Below are 22532 nucleotides of genomic sequence, written 5' to 3' on the forward strand. Positions count from 1 at the left end.
GCAGGGTCTCTTGGCAGGTGGAGCCACCTGCTGTCCATTAGCTGAATTACCTTGCATTCCATCCTCCAGCTGCAAAAAGCTCCTCGTAGCAGAGCCCAGAGGACTATAATCATCCCCTCGTAGGGCTCCTCCTCAGCCCAGAGCCTGGCATCTCCCACCATGCTGGGCGGGTGCAGCTGGCGTCGGAATTTCCATGACAACTCCCAATTTTCTGAGGATTGTAAGTCAACCAGAAAAATGTCATTCTGGACTGAAGCTCTGCGTACATTAGGCAGGGAGTCTATTTCTGTTACTTGTCTGGGAGTGGTGAGGGGGCTTTTTTTCCTCTCTGGCAGTTTCATCTCCTAGACTCACAGGATAAGAAATCAGGAGCATGAGGGGCCTCAGGGACTGTGGGGTCCTCATTTTCTGATGAGGCAACCAAGACCTGGAGAGATTAAGTGATTTTGCCCAAGTTCATATACAGGCAGTGAATGAAAGAGGCAGGATCTGAAACCAGCCCCTCTGACTCCAAATCCAAATTTTAAAAAGCCACTTGGGCGATCTCCGCGTGATCGTGACTTATATTTTGTTCTATCCATAGATTTAGTGGTGGGAGGTGTCTGTTGGTCATCTCTCCCTCCTTAGACCCCAAATTCCTCAAAAGCAGGAACTTCAAAGGTCAAATGTAAATGTAAACCCTGGTGTGGGAGTCTGTCAATCTAGACTTGAACCCTGGCTCAAAGCTGTGAGACCCTGGGTGAGTCCCTTTACCTCCATCTGCCTTGGTTTTCTCATCTGGGGACAATGATCCCTTCTTAAGACAGATGTGACCTTCTGTGAGGATCACCTGTGTTGATGAACTCACAGATCAGAGAATTGAGTGAGAATCAAGTGATCCTTGCCATGCCTTCCTCACAGGGCTCTTGTAAGGAATTAATAATTAATAATAATAATGATAATAGGTAGCACTTTAAGGTTTGCAAAATGCTTCACAAATAGTGTCTCATTTTATCCTCACAACAACCCTAGGAGGCAAGCGCTTTTATTATCCCCACTTTACAGGTAAGGTGACTGAGGCAGAGTCGGTGACTTGCCCATGGTGACAAAGCAAGTGTCTAAGGTCATTTGAACTTGGGTCTTTTTGCCTTCACGTCCAGCACTCCATCCAATTAGGTACTTAGGGGCCTAGAGAGAGAAAAGCCCCCTGCCTGAGAGATTGTAGGCAAATGCTTTGTAAACCTTAAATCACTTTTTAAAAAAATAATAAATTATTTACCTGCCACAGAACCCAGATTGGCGGTGTTCATAAAACATACATTTGAGATGTGTCGAGGTTGTTGTTCAGTCATATCCAACTCTTCATGACCCTATTTGGGGTTTTCTTGGCAGAGATACAGGATTAGTTTGCCATTTCCTTTTCCGGATGAGGAAACTGAGGCAAACAGGGTGAATGACTTGCCCAGGGTCACACAGCTATTACATGTCTAAGACTGGATTTGAACTCAGGTCTTCCTGACTCCAGGCCTGGCACTCTAACCACTGCACTACCTAGCTGCCCAGTAAATGTAGAGGACTGAGAGTTTTGAGCTTTTCTTGATGTTCTTCTGGGGACCTCTGGCAAATGAAAACCCTTCCAGGTTCTGTGTGTACTTTGATTTTAAGAGCTATATATTGTAGTTGGTATATTTTTAGATCTTTTGGGAACAAATTAATCACAAGTGTATGGTTAGTTGTATGGTCTTGGCCAAATTGATTCATCTTCTTAGGCTTCCTTTTCCTCATTTATAAAATGAGTGGGACTGGGCCATGTTCATTTCTAACTGTTGCTTCTTGACCAGCCTAGAGGTTCCACAGAAGACAAAATGATCTGGTACTCCCATCTCTTCAAGGACTTGCCACATTTTGTTGTGATCTACACAGAGGCCTTAGTGCAGTCAAAAAAGCAGTAGACATTTTCCCCTTCACCAAAAGTCTTCAAGCAGGGATTAAATAAACACTTGGTGGGGGGGGGGAGTTGTAGAAGGAATGCTTGGGCAAGTAGGACCTGGATTTGATGGCCCCTGAGGTCCCTTCTAACTCTGTGGTCCTGTGAGTATCTTTCTATCCCAACTCATTTGACAGAGGAGAAATCTCAGATCTTTCCTACCCTGAGTCTCAGTTTCTTCATCTGTAAAATGATGAAATTAGACTAAATCATCTCTAGGGACTCTCTGTCTTCCCTAAATCCAGACCTGAACATAATACTTGAGATGTGATCTGAGTAGGGCAGATTACAGCAGAGCTATGCACTATTTAAGAGTAACTCACATTTATATAATAATCAATCATTCATTCAACCAACAAGCAATTATGAACGAGTAGATGCATTTTGTAAATCTCAAAGCACTATGAGAGCTAGCTGTTAATATGATGATTAATGATGTTAATTAACATGATTAATGATGATGACAAATACCTACAATGTGCGAGATACTGTGAGAAGTGTGGGAGATACAAATGTAAAGAAACAATCCTCAAAACTCACGGAACTCACATTTTAATAGGAGGGACAAGTGCATCTATAGGTTTTTGCAGAATAAATATAAAGAGTATAAATACAAAGCAGTTAAATACAGGTTACAAACCTGGGAGACTAGAGGAAAGGTGCTCCCTTTGACAGAAATAGGGAAGGTTGGAAGAGGGGAGGGGAGAGGAGAAAGAGAATGAATTTAGAGTCTACAAAGCTTTTTTTTTTCTCCTCCCATTAACCTCCAGACCATAGAAAGGGCTCTGGGCTTTGAACTTCCCTCCACCCCATGAGTCATGATGAGACCACACCTGATGCTGATGCCTTGGAAGGCCAAGGTGGTTGGGAGCCACCCACCCAAAGCATCACCTAAGTATGGCTGCCCAGAGAGTTTGTGTTCTCCCCGGAGAACAAGGGGTACCAGCTACTACCTCAAAAAACAAGGTGCTGAATTAGGTGAAAAAACCAAACACTTATATTCATGAACCCTTTGAGGTCAGGCCCAGAGGAAATGAACAAATGAGTGCGGTCATCTTGACAGCTTCTGACAAGCCAAGATGTCATAGCACCATGCAAGAGAAGAAAGATGAAAAAGATCGGGGGCTGTATTAGGAGGGCAGAGTTTATAATCTCAAAGAGGATCATAAACATGTCTGAAAGGTTCGGAACCGCCGGATATAAGAAACTCTCAAAGTAGAAGGCAGAAGAATCAAAACATATATTTAGGCTCCACAGTAACCAACCCATGAACCAGCAACCCCATTTTGATATATTGATCAAAAGCTTCCAGGCCCAATAAGTACGCCTTGAAAGAGTAACCAGGAGGCTACAGAGAAGCATGATTGCGTAAAGCAAAATCATGCTTCCCCCTCTATGGTAAAAAAGATTACCCACTGGCCTGAAGTCTTTGTTCAGCTTCCTCCCGTAGGTCAGCTCTGCTACTGGCAGCTCCTGCTTCGGCTGTGGCTATAGCTATAGCAGCCTCTGGCTCCAACGGGAGCTGCTTTTAACCATCCAGCTTCTGCGGGGGTGTAAGGTACGCCGGGGAAAGCACAGGTTCTTTCCATCTGCTTAAGCAAGGTGAAGGGGTTGACCAGGAAAGCACAGGTTCTTTCCATCAGCTTAAGCAAGGGAAGCAAGGTGAAGGGGCCGACAAGCTTACTCCAGTCCAAGATACAAACAGCATTCAGTTCAGGGGAAAAAGCCAAACTAGTCAAGGGCACTTGTGGACTAAGTGCTAAGGAGCCCATTTTTGGTTGCCAATACACTCCACCCCTTGTTATAGGATACATAATCTAATCAGCCATGTATCCTAGAACATACATTGTGATCCAATTACAAAGGAAACTAAAACATATCATTCATTATAAAGCAAAACATATCATTTGGTGACATTCCTAAATATTGGTTTACGATTCAAATGTGATCCACCCCTAGGTCCCAGCAAGATAATCTCTTCAATCAATCATCCCAAAAATAATTATTAATAATTCAAATGTCCACCCCTAGATCCTTGTATCCATTACATAGGATCAATAATATAACAATAAAACAACATGGCAAGGATAACACAAAATAAGTAAACATAGAACACTATCATCATTCCTACCCCCCTTGAATGATTGGGGCTCGAAATCTTGGGGTAAGGTGTGAAGGTCTCATTTTCTATAGCTTCTTCTTGCTGAAATTGGATGTAGAGATGGCCCTGCCCCCAAAAAGTCCCATTCCAGAGGTCAGTTCTTTCAGCGAGCTGGCAGGAATTCCAAGAACACTACATGCTTAGGCAGTCACTGGAAAGTGCAGGGTACTTAAGCCTAAAGGAGACAGAACTAGCAACAAAATTAACCAAAACAAAGAACAAAAAGAGTAGGCAAGTATGGGCTATTATCCTTCAGATAAAATCATCCAATATCAGAAGCCAAACTCAGGTGGGAAATGTTTCTTTTCAAAAGGAACATAATGAGGAAGCCAAGAGGATCCCACCCTAGATAGAGACTAAGATTGTCCTCTCAGCCTTTCCCCAGATGTACAAGGAAACACAATGGGAAAATTAAACTAAGAGGATCCCATCCTAGATAGAGACTAGGATTGTCCTCCCAGCCTTTCCCCAGATGTACAAGTTTTCATCTGTTAATCACACAAGGTCACCTTCACTCTGAGTGGCTTGTGGGCTTGCAGGAGCAGTTCTTATTTCCCTATCTCTCCTGTTATCAAGTCCTTTATCTCTATACATTCTATATAATTCATTGGTTGGAATTCCATCTATCATTTCAAAACCTACCCCTGCTCTCAATAGAGCAGTAAACATTTCTTTCCTTGTTACTCTCCTTTGGCGCCAAGTTTGCTGGTTATTTACCCTTCTCTCTCGAGGAGATCTATCCCTTCCCCAGTCACCTAAGTCATGTAACTGTAAAATCTTATTTATCACTGTTGTAAGACGGCTCCCTACTTCTCCAAGTAATAAATTCAAAATTAGTTGTTTATAAGCAGGGGGAGCTGTCCTAATTATTAAATTCCTATGAGGCAGTCCCATTGGATCATTGTAATATTTGTCTGCGGTTCCTATCATAATGGCAGTCTTCATCACCTCCTCCTTTAGTCTCATGATACAATCTCTAAGTGAATACCAGGGTCTGTGCTCAGTGGGCCACATAGAATCAGTAGCATATCTCTTATTGCATCCCACAACGGCTAATGCCAACAGAGTAGTCCTGCTATCACCATCTCCTTGCTGATGATGTTCCCTAAAAGCTTGTTGAACTAGAGGATCATGGCTGATACCTATGAATCTCATGCAGTCTGTCCTATCTACTGATATTCCACTGGCCCCTTGATCACTGAGTCTTACCATCCAAGATATCAATGGTTCTCCTATTCTTTGGCTGAATCTACTCAAAATATCTGTGACCTCTTGCGGTGAGAAATCTTCCTGAATTTCCCTTGTAACTGAATCTTCACCTCGGGTTTCTGTCTTCCTCCTTTGTATGGGTCGAGCCCTTGTCTGATCATTTAACCATCTCCTATTCTCTGTGTGAGGGACATCCTGAACCCCAGTAGTGTTTTGTGCCTCGACCCCTAACGTTGTCTCATTTTCCCCCCACTCACTTCCTCTGCCACCATGGCTAGGACGAAGCAGGCAGTCAGGCTCTTTCTGGGCTGGGTTGAAATGCACTCTGGGCTTTTTTGGTCTCCTGTTGCTCTTAGCCACATTAATAGAAAAGTTCTCATTTGAGTCAGTTTGGTCTCCTGCTATCTGAGATTCCCCTTCTTGCTGTGGGGTAGGAGTGCCCCCATGTCTTTCACTTAATCTCAATCTTTCGTATACTAGCCGGTAGGCTGATAACACTATCCAGCTTTGCCTAGATAGTGATGCCCCTGACTGAATCCCAACTTCTTGTAAACACTTTTCTAAATCCCTAGGATCTCCTCTCCGTAGCCTTGGTTCCCAGTTTTCACAGGGTCCAGCTTTTTTAGCCAATTCTTTTGCTAGGGAGGAATAAAATGGATCCTCCCATCCTGGGATATTCATCTCTTCCTCTGGAATTGTTCTGCTTCTAAATAGAGATCTTATACCTAGCGATCCCATCCTCGTCGCCAAATGTATTAGGAGGGCAGAGTTTATAATCTCAAAGAGGATCATAAACATGTCTGAAAGGTTCGGAACCGCCGGATATAAGAAACTCTCAAAGTAGAAGGCAGAAGAATCAAAACATATATTTAGGCTCCACAGTAACCAACCCATGAACCAGCAACCCCATTTTGATATATTGATCAAAAGCTTCCAGGCCCAATAAGTACGCCTTGAAAGAGTAACCAGGAGGCTACAGAGAAGCATGATTGCGTAAAGCAAAATCATGCTTCCCCCTCTATGGTAAAAAAGATTACCCACTGGCCTGAAGTCTTTGTTCAGCTTCCTCCCGTAGGTCAGCTCTGCTACTGGCAGCTCCTGCTTCGGCTGTGGCTATAGCTATAGCAGCCTCTGGCTCCAACGGGAGCTGCTTTTAACCATCCAGCTTCTGCGGGGGTGTAAGGTACGCCGGGGAAAGCACAGGTTCTTTCCATCTGCTTAAGCAAGGGAAGCAAGGTGAAGGGGCCGACAAGCTTACTCCAGTCCAAGATACAAACAGCATTCAGTTCAGGGGAAAAAGCCAAACTAGTCAAGGGCACTTGTGGACTAAGTGCTAAGGAGCCCATTTTTGGTTGCCAATACAGGGGCGGGGGGGGGGGGTAGCTTTTGTTGTAGGTAAGAAAGCATCAGCTGTGCTGTCATTAGGGTCCCAGACATCCTTCCACAATGGATTGGTCCCCACTCACTGGTTTCTTCTCTCACTAGCTCAGCCCGTGACATTGCATTGGAAAATCAGCTACATCCAAACACATACATTTCATTGGGTTGTCTCAGAATCCACAGCGGCCAAAATCAGTGTTTTCAGTGATAAATAACAGAATTAAGCTCTTGATTGCAAATAATTACCTTTTGAGAGATGTTACTTGTCTTGTGGTGAGGTTGGATCTTTAAAACCTGTGGCGTGGCAGTCGGATCCTCTCTTTCTCTGCTTTATTCCTTTTTTTTTTTTTTTTTCCGAATGAGCCACTGGAGATCATAGAAGATGCTTCTTCAAAGCCCTGCCTGCCCAGAATGATAAAAGGTAGATTATAGTCATGACCATGGAGTATAATGCATGTGTCCAGGCATACCCGAATGAAGGTCTCAAAAGAAATTGGTATTTTTTCTCTTTTTTTAGAAGTTTGTATTTTTAAAGTAAAATTCAGTCATTAATGTTTTTAAAATACAATTTAGTTCAATTGTGTTTCTAGTTTGATGAATAAAAATAATGTCTTTTGTGACTGAGTATTCAATAAGTCACCTTAAAATTTTTTCTGGGTATATACCCTAATGACACCCATGGAGATGGGAATTTTGTGGGATCAGAGAGCTAAAAAACCTGAGATCATTTAATCTGACCAGACACAGAAAGAGGAAATGGCTTACCTTCAAGGTCATACAGGTAATAAGTAGCAGAGCTGGGATCTGAACTCTTGTCCTTGTGATTTCAAATTCAGCACGTTTGCCACTGAAGCACATCATCCACCCTCTCAGCATCCTATGAGTACTGAGGATATTAAGGTATTGACTAGCAAGGTCAAAATTTGAACCCAGATCCTGTAAAGTATGACAGGGGCCCTAGATTTTTACTCTGAGGATCTGGATTCAAATCCTGTTCCTCCTACTTTATATCCTTGAGAGCTCGAGTAAGCCATTTAACTTCTCTGTATCTCAGTTTCCTCGTCTGTTAAATAGCGGGTTACCTCCTTTAGCTTTAAATGCTACAAAATCCCCCATTCATACAGATTTCTCTAGCCAACGATTTTTTCAAAGTTACACCACTAGGTGGCAGGCTTCACTTATTTTAGCCTAACAGAGGGTTACACATTTCATGGCGCCCCAACCAGAGACAAAACATTGTAGTATAATGAAGGAATGAGTGACAGGCTTTACAGTTGGAAGAGACCTTAGTCATCTAGCCTACCCCACCTCCCCACCCCCACCCCTAAATTCTAGATGGGGAAACTGAAGCCAGAATATAGTGGGGATTTTCCCAAAGTCACCTAAGTAGTAAAAGAGCTAGGATTCAAACCCAAATCCTTTGATTTCAAATTCAGGGCTGTTTTCACTTTTCACTTTCACTTTTCACCTTACATGTTATAACCCTACTCATCCTTCCTAGCATCACTCCCCCAGAGCGGGCTAAGTGGCCTCATGTGGCCCCTAACTGCCTGTAGCTGTCCACACCTGCCCCTCTACCCAGTTCTGCTGTCTTCGGGCTATATTTTGAGGGCTAGAGCAGCCTTCCCCACCCTAAACTATATGAAAACCTGATGAAATTCTCTATGCTCGTCAGCACCTCCTGGACTTCAGCACCACTGTTCTCGGGAGCTGCTCAGAATTGGAAGGACAAGGAACTGGGGAGAAGAGAGAAGCGAGGGGTGGGAGAACAGAAACCAGAGAAGCTGAGGAAGTAGAGTCAGATTTATTTATTAAGTAAATAGCTCTTAATAAGTAAGGACCTTTGTCAGTCAACAATCTACCAAAGGGTTAAAATTTGCATTGGATTCCTGGCTGGAAAAAAAAATTAAATATTTTGTCTCTCTAATCCATCACCAAAAAGCATTTCATTCCCTTAGGATCCAGCTAAAGAGTATTGCAAATTCCAAATAATACTTGTTAATGTATTAATAAAAATAATAATTATTAATTAATTAAGAATAATAAAGTAATAAAGAACCATAATGGTTCTTTTAACTAGGAGTCGACTGGTAGAGTTCCAAGTCATTGCGGGAGGTATTTGGAGGCCAGTCCAGGGCCCCTCAAATCACATCTTGCTGGCAGCCACCCACTATGTCTATCTTTAAGACTGATCTTGAATAACGCTATTGGCATCGTTTTTTTTTCATCCAAATTCTCTGTATTTATAGCAACCTGTAGTTGTGAGTCAAATGCTGGACTTGGAGTCCAGAAACTAGGTTCAAACCCACTTCTCTGTGCTGCAGGCCACAGGACACCTTTCATCCTTTCATTAAGCTGGAGACAAATAGTAGAGGAGGTGCCCTGTGCCGATGGAATTGGTAATACTTCTTACATTTTACAATTCTTCCCCAGCACCCAAGAAGCGAATTACAAGCAGTTGAAATTATATTTATGTCCAGTTTTATTTACCAGATCTAGACCAAATTTAACTTGATGGGCTTAATGAAATTATCTATTATAGTCAATTTTGGCCTATTTACTGAGGAGTTGTTTCCCTGAGACATCATCTCTCCAGGAAGTTTTCCTTATGAGTATGATGGGTTTATTAGCTGTTTTAACACTAAGCAGAAGGATGCCTAAGCACTCCAAGTCTCTTCATTACTTAGTTTGACATATGTTGTAGTGGTTGTTCACTGTTTCAATGGTACCCAACTCTTCATAACCCTATTTGGGGTTTTCGTGGCAAAGGTACTAGAATAGTTTAACATTTCCTTCTCTAGCTCATTTTAGAGATGAGGAAACTGAGGAAAACAGGGCAAAGTGGCTTGCCCAGGGTCATACAACTAGGAAGTATCTGAGCCAGATTTGAACTCCAGGTCCAGCATTCTATGGGCTATACCACCTAGCTGTCCCAAATTCGACATATAAGCACCATTCAAATACTCAAAATGTTCATTAAATAGCTACTATGTGTTAAGTAGGGACAGCTAGATAGCTTAGTGGATAGAGCGTTGGACCTGGAGTCAAGAAGGCCTGAGTTCAAATCCAGCCTCAGACATTCACTAGCTGTGTGATACTGGGCAAGTCACTTAACCTCTGTTTGCCTTAAAGAGAAGGAAATGGCAAACCACTCCAGTATCTTTGCCATGAAAACCCCATGGGTATGGCCCATGGGGTCACAAGGAGTCAGTCACAACTGAACAACAGCAAATGTGTCAGGCACTGTGCTGTGCACTGAGAATACAAAGACAAAAATGAACCAGTTCCTCCCCTCAAGGAGCTTACATTAGAATGGAGGTGCACAGTTTGGACAGAAACAAGGAAATACAAATGTTTAGACATAATCCTAGGATAGCACCACCTCTGGGCTCACTCCCCCAAGTCCTGATTGCACTGGAGGTTGGAGTCTGGAAAACCTGGCTTCAAATTCTGCCTCAGATATTACTGACTCCATGACCCAGGAGGAGTCAATTAATTTCTCCATGATTAGACTCTATGGCGTCTAAAGGTTGCTTTTACCTCTAAATATAGCAAAAATAATAATTATTATAAACTATATATTATATATAATATATATAAACTATAATAAATCATTACGGTAATAAACTAGCAAAAAAATTGATGACAATCAAGTTGGACTTGTGCCAGGAATCCAAGGATGGTTCAACATTGAAGAGACCAATAATGTAATTAATCCTATTTTAACCATGAGAGGTAATAGGGAATATTATTAAATGATATTTCTTGACAAGTATGTCATATTTTAGAAGCACCAATTTGGCCGCTGTGTGGAGGATGGATGAGACAAGGGAGAGACAGGATGCAGAGGGACGAATGAGACTGATAGGAGATCTCATGAAGGGTAAATTGACAAGACTCAGTAACTGATTAGATGGGAAAGGGAAGAGACAGGGATGATTTTCAGGTTGTGGCCTTTGGTGATTGGAAAAACAGTAAGCCTTAGAAACAAACACAAGTCAGGAAAAAGATCTTGTTTAGGCAGAAAGAGTTTGGTTTGGGGCTGGTTGCGTTTGAGTTGACTAAAAGAAATGAAGGGAACATGTCTAGCAGACAGGTGGGGATTGGGTACTGTGTTCAGTTCTGGAGGCCCTGTTTAACCTTGTTTTGATTGGCATCTTTTGTCTTGATATCACCTTCATTTGATCGACTGCACGGTGTAGAGGGTTGGGCTTGAAGTCTGGAAGACCTGAGTTCAGAGTCTGACTGAGAAACTTACAACTCCATGACCCAGGGGAAGTCAATTAACTTCTCTGTTCTTTATCTGTGGCATCTAAACTCTAAATCTATGAGCCTACAGTCAAGTACAAAAATCTTGGGTCAACAATATAGATGAATAATGAGCTGGGCCCAGAGCCATGCCTAGGCTGTCTCTGGCTTGATGTCAGGGGTCCCTAAGGAGTACAGAATTCAGCAGCCCAAGGGAGCATGGGGCATGAAATACATTAGAGCATCTGGCTCTCCCACCTGAGCATTTTTTAATATAGCTAAAAATAAGGTAAAATGGAATGACCTAAAAGGTAGTCTAGGGAGTAATAAAAGAGCAACAGCCCCAGGGAAGTTGGTGGAAGCCTGGGGCTCTTTGCAGAGGCTGATGGGAAAAGATGGAGAAAGAGAAGGGAGGTTTTGGTAGAGAGGTGGTGGACTGTGGCCCACAGAATGGGTCAGACACAGTCGATGTATCAATTTGATTTGCTTAACTATTTCTATTTGTTACAAGGGAGGGTTCTATGGGAGAGGTATTGGGAAGGGGTGTAAATAACTATCAAAGAAATATTTTTAAAAGAAATAATAGGGCAGCTAGGTGGCACAGTGAACAGAGCAACAACCCTGGAGTCAGGAGGACCTGAGTTCAAACGCAGCCTCAGACACTTGACACACTTACTAACTGTGTGACCTTGGGCAAGTTATTTAACCCCAATTGCCCTGCCTTCCCCCCTCCAAGAAAAAATATAATAGCTAACATTTACGTAGTCCTACTATGTGCTGAGTACTGTACTAAGTGCTTTACAGTGGTTATCTCATTTGATCCTCACAGCAACCCTCAGAGGTGGGTGTTATTAATCATTCCCATTTTTCAGATGAGTAAACTGAGGCAAATAGCGATTAAGTGACTTGCCCAGGGTCACACAGCTAGTAAGTGTCTAAAAGGGGGACTTGAACTCAGGTTTTCCTGACTCCAAAAGGCGTCAATGAATTTTTTTTTCTAAGAATGACAAGAGAAAAGAGCAGAGGAGTAAAATCACTGGAAAGGAAGAAAACATTAAGAGTCAGGGGGAAAAAAAGAGTGAGATAGAATGCGCATCAAGCACTCTTGAAAGGCAGGGGTCAGATCCTTTTTAACTGGTACAAAGGGTAGAGTGCTTGGCTTGGAGATGGGAAGACCTGAGTTTGGATCCTGCCTCAGACACTGTGACCCAGTCAGTTTACCTGTTTTAGGCTCAGTTTTCCTTTCTGTAAAATGAGAGGGTTGATCTACATCAGAGGTTTTTAACCTGGTGTCTGAGAGCTTGTTTTTAAAATTGTTTAAATAGCTATATTTTAATGTAATTGTTTTCCTTTGTAATCATGCATATTTTATTTTATGTATTTTAAAAATGCTATTCTGAGAAGGGGTCCATAAGCATTACTAGACCTAGAAGGCCTAGAAGGCCTTGAAGGCCTCTTCCAGCTATAAATCTGTGACCTGAGGGAACTTCTGCATTAGTAGAAGACTTTTCTCTTCCCACACCCCTCCCCTAAAGAATTTCATTTTGGTTCTTATTAAGGTATAGAGATGATCTCTCCTTCCTTGAGATTCCCTGGCTTCACCCAAAATGGTTCCATTTGCCTGCCCCACCTACCTAGTGAGGCATGAGGAGAATAAGACCAGATTTGAAATGCAAGGACCTGGGTTTTAATCTCAAGTCTGATATCCCTCCTCAGAGCTACGTGAGTCATCCACTTGGTTTTTCCCATGTGGATTCCTGGGCCAATGTCCTTTGAGTCATCATGGATGCCATTGAGGAGTGCCACCTTCAGCCAGCATTTTCATTGCCATGGTTCTCTGTTTCTTCATGGTGGGGAGTGACTTAGATGTTCCGTAGGAACCGTTCTAGCTCCAAATCTGTTACCCATGTTGGGATCACTACTCTTAATCCATGGAATCTAGACCCTGCTACCGTCAAAGAAGGAGTGCCATGATGGTGTCGTGGAAAGAGCAATGGATCTAAAGTGAGAGAATAAGGGTTTGAATCCCAGGTCTGCCACTTACTACCCACAGGGCCAGGGCAAATCACTTCCATGCTGTGGGTCTTGGTTTCTTCCTTTGTCAAATGAGGAGGTTAAATTAGATGACCTCTAGAATCTCTTCCAGCGCTCAGTCTGTGATCCTGGGACAAAACATTGGCCTGGGAGCCGTTTGCTAGCTGTGAGACTTTGGGGAAGTCATTTCTCTTGGCTGTAGTATCATATGAAATAAGAGGGCTGGATTAGATGATGATGATGATGACATAACATTTACGTAATATAATGATATAATAATATAAGAGGCAACCAGGCGGCGCAGTAAATGGAGCGCTGGGCCTGGAGTCAGGAAGACCTGGGTTCAGATTTGATCTCAGACACTTACTGCAGCAAATCCCTTCTGTTTGCCTCAGTCTCCTCATCTGTAAAATGAGCTGGAGATGGAAGAGACAAAGCACCCCAGTATCTTTGCTAAGAAAACCTCGACGTGTCAAGAAGAGTCAGACATGATTGAAAAATGACGACAACAATGTAATAGTTTATATAATATGAATTCTGTAATATAAAGTGTATAATATAATGATGATTATATAATTCCTCTACTACCATGGTAATTACGTTATCTAATTTATCTAATATGATAATTATACAATATAATGACTTTATTAATATAATTATATTATATGTTATTATATATCACATTATATAATTATACATAATGGATTGTAATATATTATTATATGATATATAATGTATACCATGTAATAATGTAAGGTATATTATATTTTATAATTAATATAATACTATAATGGCTTTAAGATTTGTAAAACATTCTGTTACCTCCCTTGCCCCACCAACAACCCTGTGAAGGAAGCGCTAGTGTCATCCTCATTTCACAGATGAGGAAACTGAGGCAAGAGTGTTTAAGTGCGCTGGCCCAAGGTCACACGGCCTCCTCCTGCCTCCGGGTCCAGCGCTCTCGGTCCTCTGGCACGCAGCTGCTCCGGAGGTCCCTTGGGTCTATGACCCTGTGAAGTTATCAGCCCCTTTGTTCCTCATCCCTCCAGAACAAGCTCGTTCCTCAGCGAACAATGAAAGGATTGGGAAGATGAATGATTCTCCCAGCACTGGTTTATTTTTAAGCCGCTTGTTTAGTACCAGCAAACCGCACTTTTGGCGAGTTGGAGCCTATAATTAGCCTTCTCTTTGAGCTCCCATCTATCCCCAGTTGTACTATGTGCAAGCCTGGAACCTGAGCAAATCCCAGCGGGTCTGAACCTCCCCGAAGGTACGTTTAGTTTGGCTTCCTCAGCCTTCAGTCAGCAGGAACGAATTCTCTAGAAAGAAAACCTCCTTGTCCTGACTCAAAGGTGAGGAATAAGTCATCTCAGGCCTGAAGCAGCCAGTCACTGGAGAGGGAGGAGTGTGATGCAACCTGTTCCCTCCACATCAGTTACTGGAAGAAAGAAAGCCAGCGTTCCATTCCTGACACCGCCTCGGTTTGTTGCATCGGTGGCCAAAGGACTAGAAGGGACATGGAGTTGGGCCTTAGTTTCCCTCCCTGTAAAATAGGAAGACTGGAGTCCCATAATCCCCAGACTACCCTCCCACCCTGACTCGAGCAGGACTTCATTTAGCCGTCCCAGACCCATAGCTATGTGGCATATGTTCTTTTTTAAGAATCACTAGCCAGCCGCATTAAGCTTCTCATTGACTCAGCTTTGCCATTTGTAAAATGGAAATGATAGATGTCAGGGACATTGTGAGGAAGGATGAGTAAATGCCTGAAAAGCATGTTGAGCATGTCTGGGGAAAGGATTGCTAAAAATATGAAATGCCGCTTCGTGGAGGAGGAGGGAGACGGATGGAGTTTATGTCCTGGGGAGATGGAGTGGAGCCAGGCCCAGAGCCAGGCTGCTCATTATTGAGTTTCCCCACATGCACCTTCCTCCCAGCCTTCTGTTCACTGAAATCTCTTCAGGGCCTTATGCCAGACAAACCACTCAGGAAAAGGACTTTAGGGTCTCAGATGAGGTGAAAGTTCCTAACCACATCTCCAGGGCAGATTTCTCTGACTTTGAACCAGCTTCTAGACAATCCATTTCATCTTTCCCTGAGTCTCAATTCCCACAATTCTATTCATAGAATCAGAGAATCTCAGACTTGGAAGAAACCTCAGAGATCATCTCATTAAACCCATACCTGACCAAGAATTCCCTCTACAGTATACCCAACCAGTGGATTTCCAGAATCTGCTCTATTGAGGGACTACCCATGACCTTTGAGGCCTCCTGACTGCCCCTTACTTCCTCGGTGACCGAGGACAAGGCACTAAAACTCTGTAAACTTCAGCTTTCTTCTCTGTAAATGAAGAGTCAGACTCAATGACCCCCAAGGTCCTTTCCAGCCCTAAATCTGTGATCCATAATATTTATGCTGTTATAATACCTGCCCGATGCTTTCTCCATTTGTTTTAAACTTCAATGATCCACCTAACGCTCCCGTCTCAAGGATGTAACATCCAGCATTTGCGCACTGAGTCTGGGGGCAAGTTCTGTGATAACGTAACAAATGTGAGAAGGCAGCAGTTGTATATTTGGCTCTAACCTGTGTATTTGTTCCAGGTGGGTGATGCCGTCTTGGACAATGCTAGGCTTATGCTGCAGACAGAGAATACTCAGGCTTGCGCCGAAGATTTTAAAGAGAGGTAAGAATCTCTTGTGGACTTTTGCCACTGTGCCGGCAGCCCTTGTCATCTACCTCACTCTGTCCTCAAGGCCACATTTTTCGTTTTCTTTATCTGATATTTCTTGACCAGAGGGCCAAGGGGTGCTTGAAGCTGTATGGAGAGCCACGGAATCCTGTGTAACCTCTCTCTGGGCCTCAGTCAGCCAGCCAATAAACATTTATCAAGTGTCTACAAAGTATCAGACACTGTGCTAAGTGTAGGAGGATACAAAGAGAGGCAAAAAACAGTCCCTTCCTCAAGGAGTCTAATGGGCAGAGACAACATGCAGACAACTATGTGCCGACAGCTATAGACAGATAAATTGAAGATGATCAACAGAGAGAAGGTGCTAGAATTAAGGGAGCTATGGAAAGGCTTCTGGTAGAAGGCAGTATCTTAGCTGAGACTTGAAGGAAGAAAAAGACCAGGGAAGCCAAGAGGCGGAGATGAGGAGGAAGAGCATACCAGACGTGCTGGAGAGTTAAGGAAATGTCTGGAGTTGGGAGATGGAGGGTTTTGTGCCAGGACATAGCAAGGAGGCCAGTGTCACTGGGCAGTACAAAATGGGAGAGCGTAAGGTGTAGAAAGACTGGAAAAGTAGGAAATGAAGGGGCTAGGTTAGAAGACAGGCAGCTAGGTGGCACCATAATGCACAGAGCACTGGGCCTGGAATCAGGAAGACTGATCTTTCTGAGTTCAGATCTGGCCTTAGACACTTACTAGCTTTCCGACCCTGGGCAAGTCACTTAACCTTGTTTGCCTCAGTTTCCTCATCTGTAAAATGAGCTGGAGAAGGAAATGGCAAATCACTCCAGTATCTCTGCCAGGAAAACCCCAAATGGGGTTATGAAAAGTCAGATACGACTAAAATGTCTTAACAATAACAGAATAGAAGTGGAACCCCGGGCTCCCTTTCAGCTCTTACCTAGGTTAGACACAGTACTTAATCACAGAATCTCACAGCTATAAGAGAGCTCAAGCAACACATGATCTAATCCATACCTGAACAAGAATCTTGTCTCCAACCTAAATAACATGCAGTCATCCAGTCCAGGCAAAGTAGCAACCCACTTCCTTTTCCCTTGTCCCTAAGAAGCTTATCAGCAAAAGAGGAAATAAGATAGAGAGAATCTGTAACTATGCCCAGTGGTAAGGTGGAGGGATTCCCTCAGCCTGGGCTCGCAGGACCCAATCCCAAAGGTGCAGAACACTCTAGTATTCCTTTCCATACCTTTCCTTTTCCTTTTCCTTCCCTTCTCCTTCCCTTCCCTTCCTTTTCCTTCCCTTCTTCCCTCCCTTCCCATCCCTTCCTTTCCCTTCCCTTCCCTTCCCTTCCCTTTCCTTTCTCTTTCCTTTTCTATTTTCCCTACTTGTGAATACTCTTCTGAGACTATTTCTAGAAACAAAAAACTAAATGTTAAAAAATGTTAATGTTTTCTCATAGGAATGTTGGGTCATCTGATATAAGAAGTATCAATCATCCCCCATGTACAGATAGGATAAACTGAGGTATAAGAAATTGGCCTGAGTGTCAAGATTATGTGGAGGAGGAATTATGAGGAGACCCCAGGCCTTAGGGGTCAGTAGCAACCCACAGGGCTGCCTCTATGAAGTATCAGATGAGTGACCCCAAAAGCATCATAGGTTCATAGATCTAAGGGCTGGAAGGAACCTTAAAGGTCCTCTAGTCTAACCCCTCATTTTACAGATAAGGAAATTGAGTCCCACCAAGGTCATATGACATGCCCCAGGAGTCTGATCTGAAGCAATGACTTCAAAGTACTTCTCTTGACTAACCCTGAGCCTCTCCTCATAACCCAGCACTCAGATTTTAAACTCTGGTTAGAAGCCACCCTGCCAAGGCAGCTAATGAGACCTCAACTGTCACAACAGGAATTTGAACAAATCAAGGTGTGATGAGAGTGAGGGCTGATTCTCTGTACTCTAGAAAGCTGTGCTGCTGAGGGAGGGCTCCCTCTTGGCTCTTGTCTGTCATGTAATTAGTGCGATGGTATCATTTCTAATATGTTTTTTTCCCCCTTTGGGTTAGCTACCCAGCTGTGACGATTATTTCTTTGTCTGCAGATATGAAAATGAGCAGCCCTTCCGAAAAGCAGCTGAAGATGAAATTAATTCCCTGTATAAAGTGATTGACGATGCTAATTTGACTAAAATGGATCTAGAGAGCCAGATTGAAAGCATGAAAGAAGAACTGGCTTTTTTGTCAAGGAACCATGAAGAGGTAGGCCAGACCTTGGTCTGTATCTGGCCACTGATTACGTATGGAGCTAGTCAGCTTGAGGTTAATAATAAGGATAATAACAGCTTTGTAATAGAAGCATTTTGCAAATATCTCATTTTAACCACCCTGGGAGGACTAGTATCCCCATTTTAGAGATGCAGAAACTAAGGAAGCAGAAGTTAAGTGACTTGCCCAGGGTCACACAGTTAGTACATGGTTGAAGTAGATGCTTTGATTGAGAGAATCAAATCACTTTAAAGAACCTGGGACAGACAGAGGTAAAGTCACTTGCCCAGAATGATACAATAGTAAGTATCTAAGGTGGGATTTGAACTCGGGGATGGTGTTCTATCCACCGTACCACCTAGCTACCTCTTATAAAGGGGGCTCTGCTAGACAAGTTACAACCTGCATAGCTCAGAGAAATAATTGTCTAACCTGGAGGTGGTGGCTTCTAAAGTCATCTAATCCATTCCCCTGGGCAAAACTGCATTGGATTCGAAACTACCCACAAAAAATGAATGTCTAACTGAATGCCTGGCATATAATAGATGCTTTAATAAATATTTGCCAGTTGATTGAGTGATAGGTCTAAACCAGGGGTGGGGAACCAGGAGCCTCAAGGCCACATGTAGCCTTCTAGGTCTTTGGTTGTAGCCTATTGACCAAGTCTAAGTTTCACAGAACAAATCCTTTTATTAAGGGGATTTGTTCTGGGAAGTTTGGATTCAATCAAAGGGCCACAGCTGAGGACCCAGAGGGCAACATGTGACATCGAGGCCCCAGGTTCCCCACCCCTGGCTAAACTCTAAAGCAAGGGGGATCAACCTTTTTTGGATCATGGTCCCCTTCGGCCCAGGCTACTGAAACCTACAGAGCCCTACTCACTATCATGTTTTTAGTAAGAGACATTGGATTATAATTATGTTGAAATAGTTAAAAAAAAATTTAAAACCAAATTCACAATTAATTGTCTTCTCTCTCTCTCTCTCTCTCTCTCTCTCTCTCTCTCTCTCTCTGTCTCTCTCTCTCTGTCTCTCTCTCTCTCTCTCTCTCTCTTCCCCCCCCAGCCCCCCCCCCCCCCGCCCCCGCCGTCTGTCTTGAGTGTCTCTTGGTCTCTTTCTCTATTTCCCCATTGAGCCAAAATCTGCCTCTTTATAAAATCTATAACCAAAAGTGATTCCTTGAACAATGCATTGAAACAATGAGTCCTTTTCTGTATCTAACCTTAGTCCATCTGGCCACTGTTTGAGCCTGTCTTCTCTTGTTTCTGGCATTAGCAGTGATCAGAACAACCAGCCATTGACTGTCATAGAGTATTCATTCATAAATTCCAAAATTGTTTTAAAGTCTTCCTTCTGTCAGGTCCTACATGAGGCATCTGCTCCTTCTATTCTTTGGTGGTCACGGGGTGAAATGCCCACATACCAAGCTGGGCATCAGCTCTCTTCTGCACTGTGTTGGAGTCTTACGGTAATGTAGGGAAAAGAAAAGGAATCCATTGCTGCAGGGCTAGATTCCATTGGTGGGATTTTCCTCAACTGATCCTGAGAGGCTCTCTAAAGTGAGTGTTGCTTTTAGGATGTGAAGGTGCTATACAAACAGCTGGCCGGGTCAGAACTGGAAGGAATGGATGCTCCCATTGGTACGGGCTTAGACGACATTCTGGAAACCATCAGAATTCACTGGGAGAAGGATATAGAGAAGAACCGGGCAGAAACAGGGGCCTTGCTCTATGCCAAGGTGAGTGGCAGTGTCCAGTAGTTCTGATCCCCCTCACTCCCACCTTGGAATGTTCTTCAATTGCGGAAACAAAATGAACAGAGAACATAACAAAATGGGAAGATTTTTCCGTTCTCCCCACACCCATTCCCAAATCCCATGACTTTGGGATTTGGGGAGTGTTAAACCTGAAAATTTGGTTGAAGGAAACAACAGAGCTAGGTGATAGAAAAATCCACGTTGTTTATTAATTTCCCTTAAAGCATTGCTAAGCTAGCTTACTTGTATGTGCAAGGAGTCAGAGCATAAGCTCTGGCTGCCTGAACAAAGGAATGAGAAAACTTATATACATTATTTTAGCAGACCCAGCAAGCCTGGGTTACCTCATTTTTTATGACCCCCATGTATGTTTAACCATGATACAAGAAGAGGATTTTCCTTAATGGAATAGGGTTGTAAAGACAAGAGTGTTGACAAAGGTCAGTTAATATTAAGCGAGGTAGTCTCTCTTGGGGTTAGGGTCTCATCCTTTAATGGCTAACAGGGGTAAGAATGTCCTTAAGTCAGTCTAATCTGACCTTGTTGACAGAGGTAAGGGTATTGCCTGAGCAAACTTTTAGAGAGAACAAAGAAGCCCAGGTCCTGGATCTTCTTCCAGTTACTCATTAATTCAGGCTCTGGGTCTGGTTGAAATTAAAAATGACATAAAATAGTATAATATTTTCCACAGGAGAAAGGAGAAGGACAGAAAAGAACAGGAGAGGAGAGTATGGGAGTACCAGGGAAAAAGGCAGGAAGGGAAAGTAGGAGTGACCTGGGTGATTTACATCTACTAAGGAGGAAAAGCAACACGAAGTAGGGATAGAGAGAGCTGACTCCAGAGTCAGGAAGACCTGAGTTCAAGCCCTGGCTCTGACACAGCCTGGCCAGGTGACCCTAGACAAGTCACTAATTTTTGTGGGGTTTTTTTTTAGTGCCTCAGGCAACTCTCTCTATTAGTGCAGAACAGGTGTTGATCTGCCTCAGCAAAGGGATTTCCATCTGGAGCTGGAAGTGACTGCAGAGGCCAGGTAGTCCAACTCCTCATTTTAGGGATGAGGAAAGTAAGGTCACTGAGGTGAAGAGTTTGTAATAATAATGACAGCAATTAATATTTATATAGTTCTTTAAGGTTTACTAAGGGATTTACCCACATTATTTCATTTAAACCTACCAACAACACTTGAGAGGTAAACATAATTATTTTTATCCCCATAAGAAATCTGGGTCTTAAAAAAGACTTGACCAGCCACATGACTAGGAAAGACCCAAGGTGGGATTTGAATTCAGCTCTTCTAACTCCCAAATCCAGAATTCTTAAGCATTGACATTAACTATTGTAATTGACCAGAGGTCTGTTGCCTCTCTATGTTGTTACTTACACGTGTGTTACTTAAATCTTTATTGCTACCATTTAGTATATATGGTTCTTCTGGTGTTGCTTTCTTGCTCTGTATCAGTTCATATGAGACTTCCCATGTTTGAAATCATGTTCTGAAGTCTTCATATTCATTGTTCTTTATGGCTCCACATGTGGCATAGTGAAAGAAACCCAGGAAAACCTGAGTTCCAGTCCTACCTCTGACATTCTGTCCCTGGGACCCAATCAAGTCAATTAACCTGTCAGTGTCCCCAAACAATTCTCTAAGACTATAAATTGAAGAGAAGGTAGGGCTCGGTATTATATAGGAATATTCCACCAAAGATATCAAACTCACTACCCAGTTGGCCCAGCAAAACTCCCTAATGCAGCCTGAATTAGATTAAAATGAAGTTGGGAAATGTTTTAAAAACAAACAAAAATACAATACAACATAGATAATGTTAATTTGTAGCTTTCTAAGTCAATATGTTGCCAGCAGGGATCAGTTCCTATTTGAGTTTGACACCATTGCCCTACACCAATGAAACCATAAGCCAAATACAAATGTAAATACATCCCATTACCATAATTTGCTCAGCCACTCTCCAGAGATTGAGCACATGTTTATTTCTAGCTCCTTGTTATCACAGGGAATGCTGTCATAAACATTTTGGGGGCATGCAGATATTTTCTTGCTATTAATAATATCCTTGGAATTTGGTCACACGAATGGAATCTCTGGATCAATGGGTGTGAACAATGCAGTAACTTCTCCTTCATCATTCCAAGTTGTAGTCTCCACCCGCTCCAAACCCATTGTTTCGTTCTCTTTAGGGTCTCTGTGATTCTTCTCAAAGGACACACATCCCCATTGCCTCAGCCATGCTAAGATGGCTGTCCCTTTTGCCAAGTATCTGCCCTTTTCTAATGACTACATTTTCCCTATTCACTCTTACTCTGGAAGGCTGAGATGCTAAGCTACCTCAGTTCCTAGAGTAATTTTTTGAGTTTTTTTGTCTTTTTTTTTCTTTTTTAGTTTTCAACATTAGCTTTTGTAAGATTTTGAGTTCCAAAATTTTTTTTCTGCCTCCCGCCTTCCTCTCCCTCCTCTTCCCCCTCCCCCAAGACAGCAAGCAATCTGATATAGGCTATACATGTACAATCATATTAAACATATTTCCACATTAGTCATGTTGTGAAAGAAGAATAAAAAGGGGGCGGGAACCATGACAAAGAAAAAAGAGAGAGAGAAAATAGTATGCTTCAATCTGCATTCAGACTCCATAGTTCTTTCTCTGGATGTGGATAGCATTTTCCATCATGAGTCTTTTGGAATTGTCTTAGATCATTGTATTGCTGAGAAGAGCTAAGTCTATCAAAGTTGGTCATCGCACAATGTTGCTGTTACTGTGTGCAATGTTCTCCTGGTTCTGCTCACTTCCCTCAGCATCAGTTCAT

At 42.8% G+C, this 22532-nt stretch overlaps 1 protein-coding gene across 1 annotated transcript in view; it reads left to right on the plus strand.

The window, feature by feature from the left end:
* Positions 1-22532, plus strand: part of BFSP2 (beaded filament structural protein 2) — a 62282-nt gene that overhangs the window by 21787 nt on the left and 17963 nt on the right. The window contains exons 2-4 of the mRNA XM_036760494.1: positions 15605-15687; positions 17794-17950; positions 19532-19693. Coding sequence (XP_036616389.1) covers positions 15605-15687; positions 17794-17950; positions 19532-19693 — 402 coding nt within the window. The remainder of the gene's footprint in view (positions 1-15604; positions 15688-17793; positions 17951-19531; positions 19694-22532) is intronic.

The sequence above is a fragment of the Trichosurus vulpecula genome, chromosome 5 (assembly GCF_011100635.1).
Source record: "Trichosurus vulpecula isolate mTriVul1 chromosome 5, mTriVul1.pri, whole genome shotgun sequence".
In the NCBI taxonomy this organism is placed as follows: Eukaryota; Metazoa; Chordata; class Mammalia; order Diprotodontia; family Phalangeridae; genus Trichosurus; species Trichosurus vulpecula.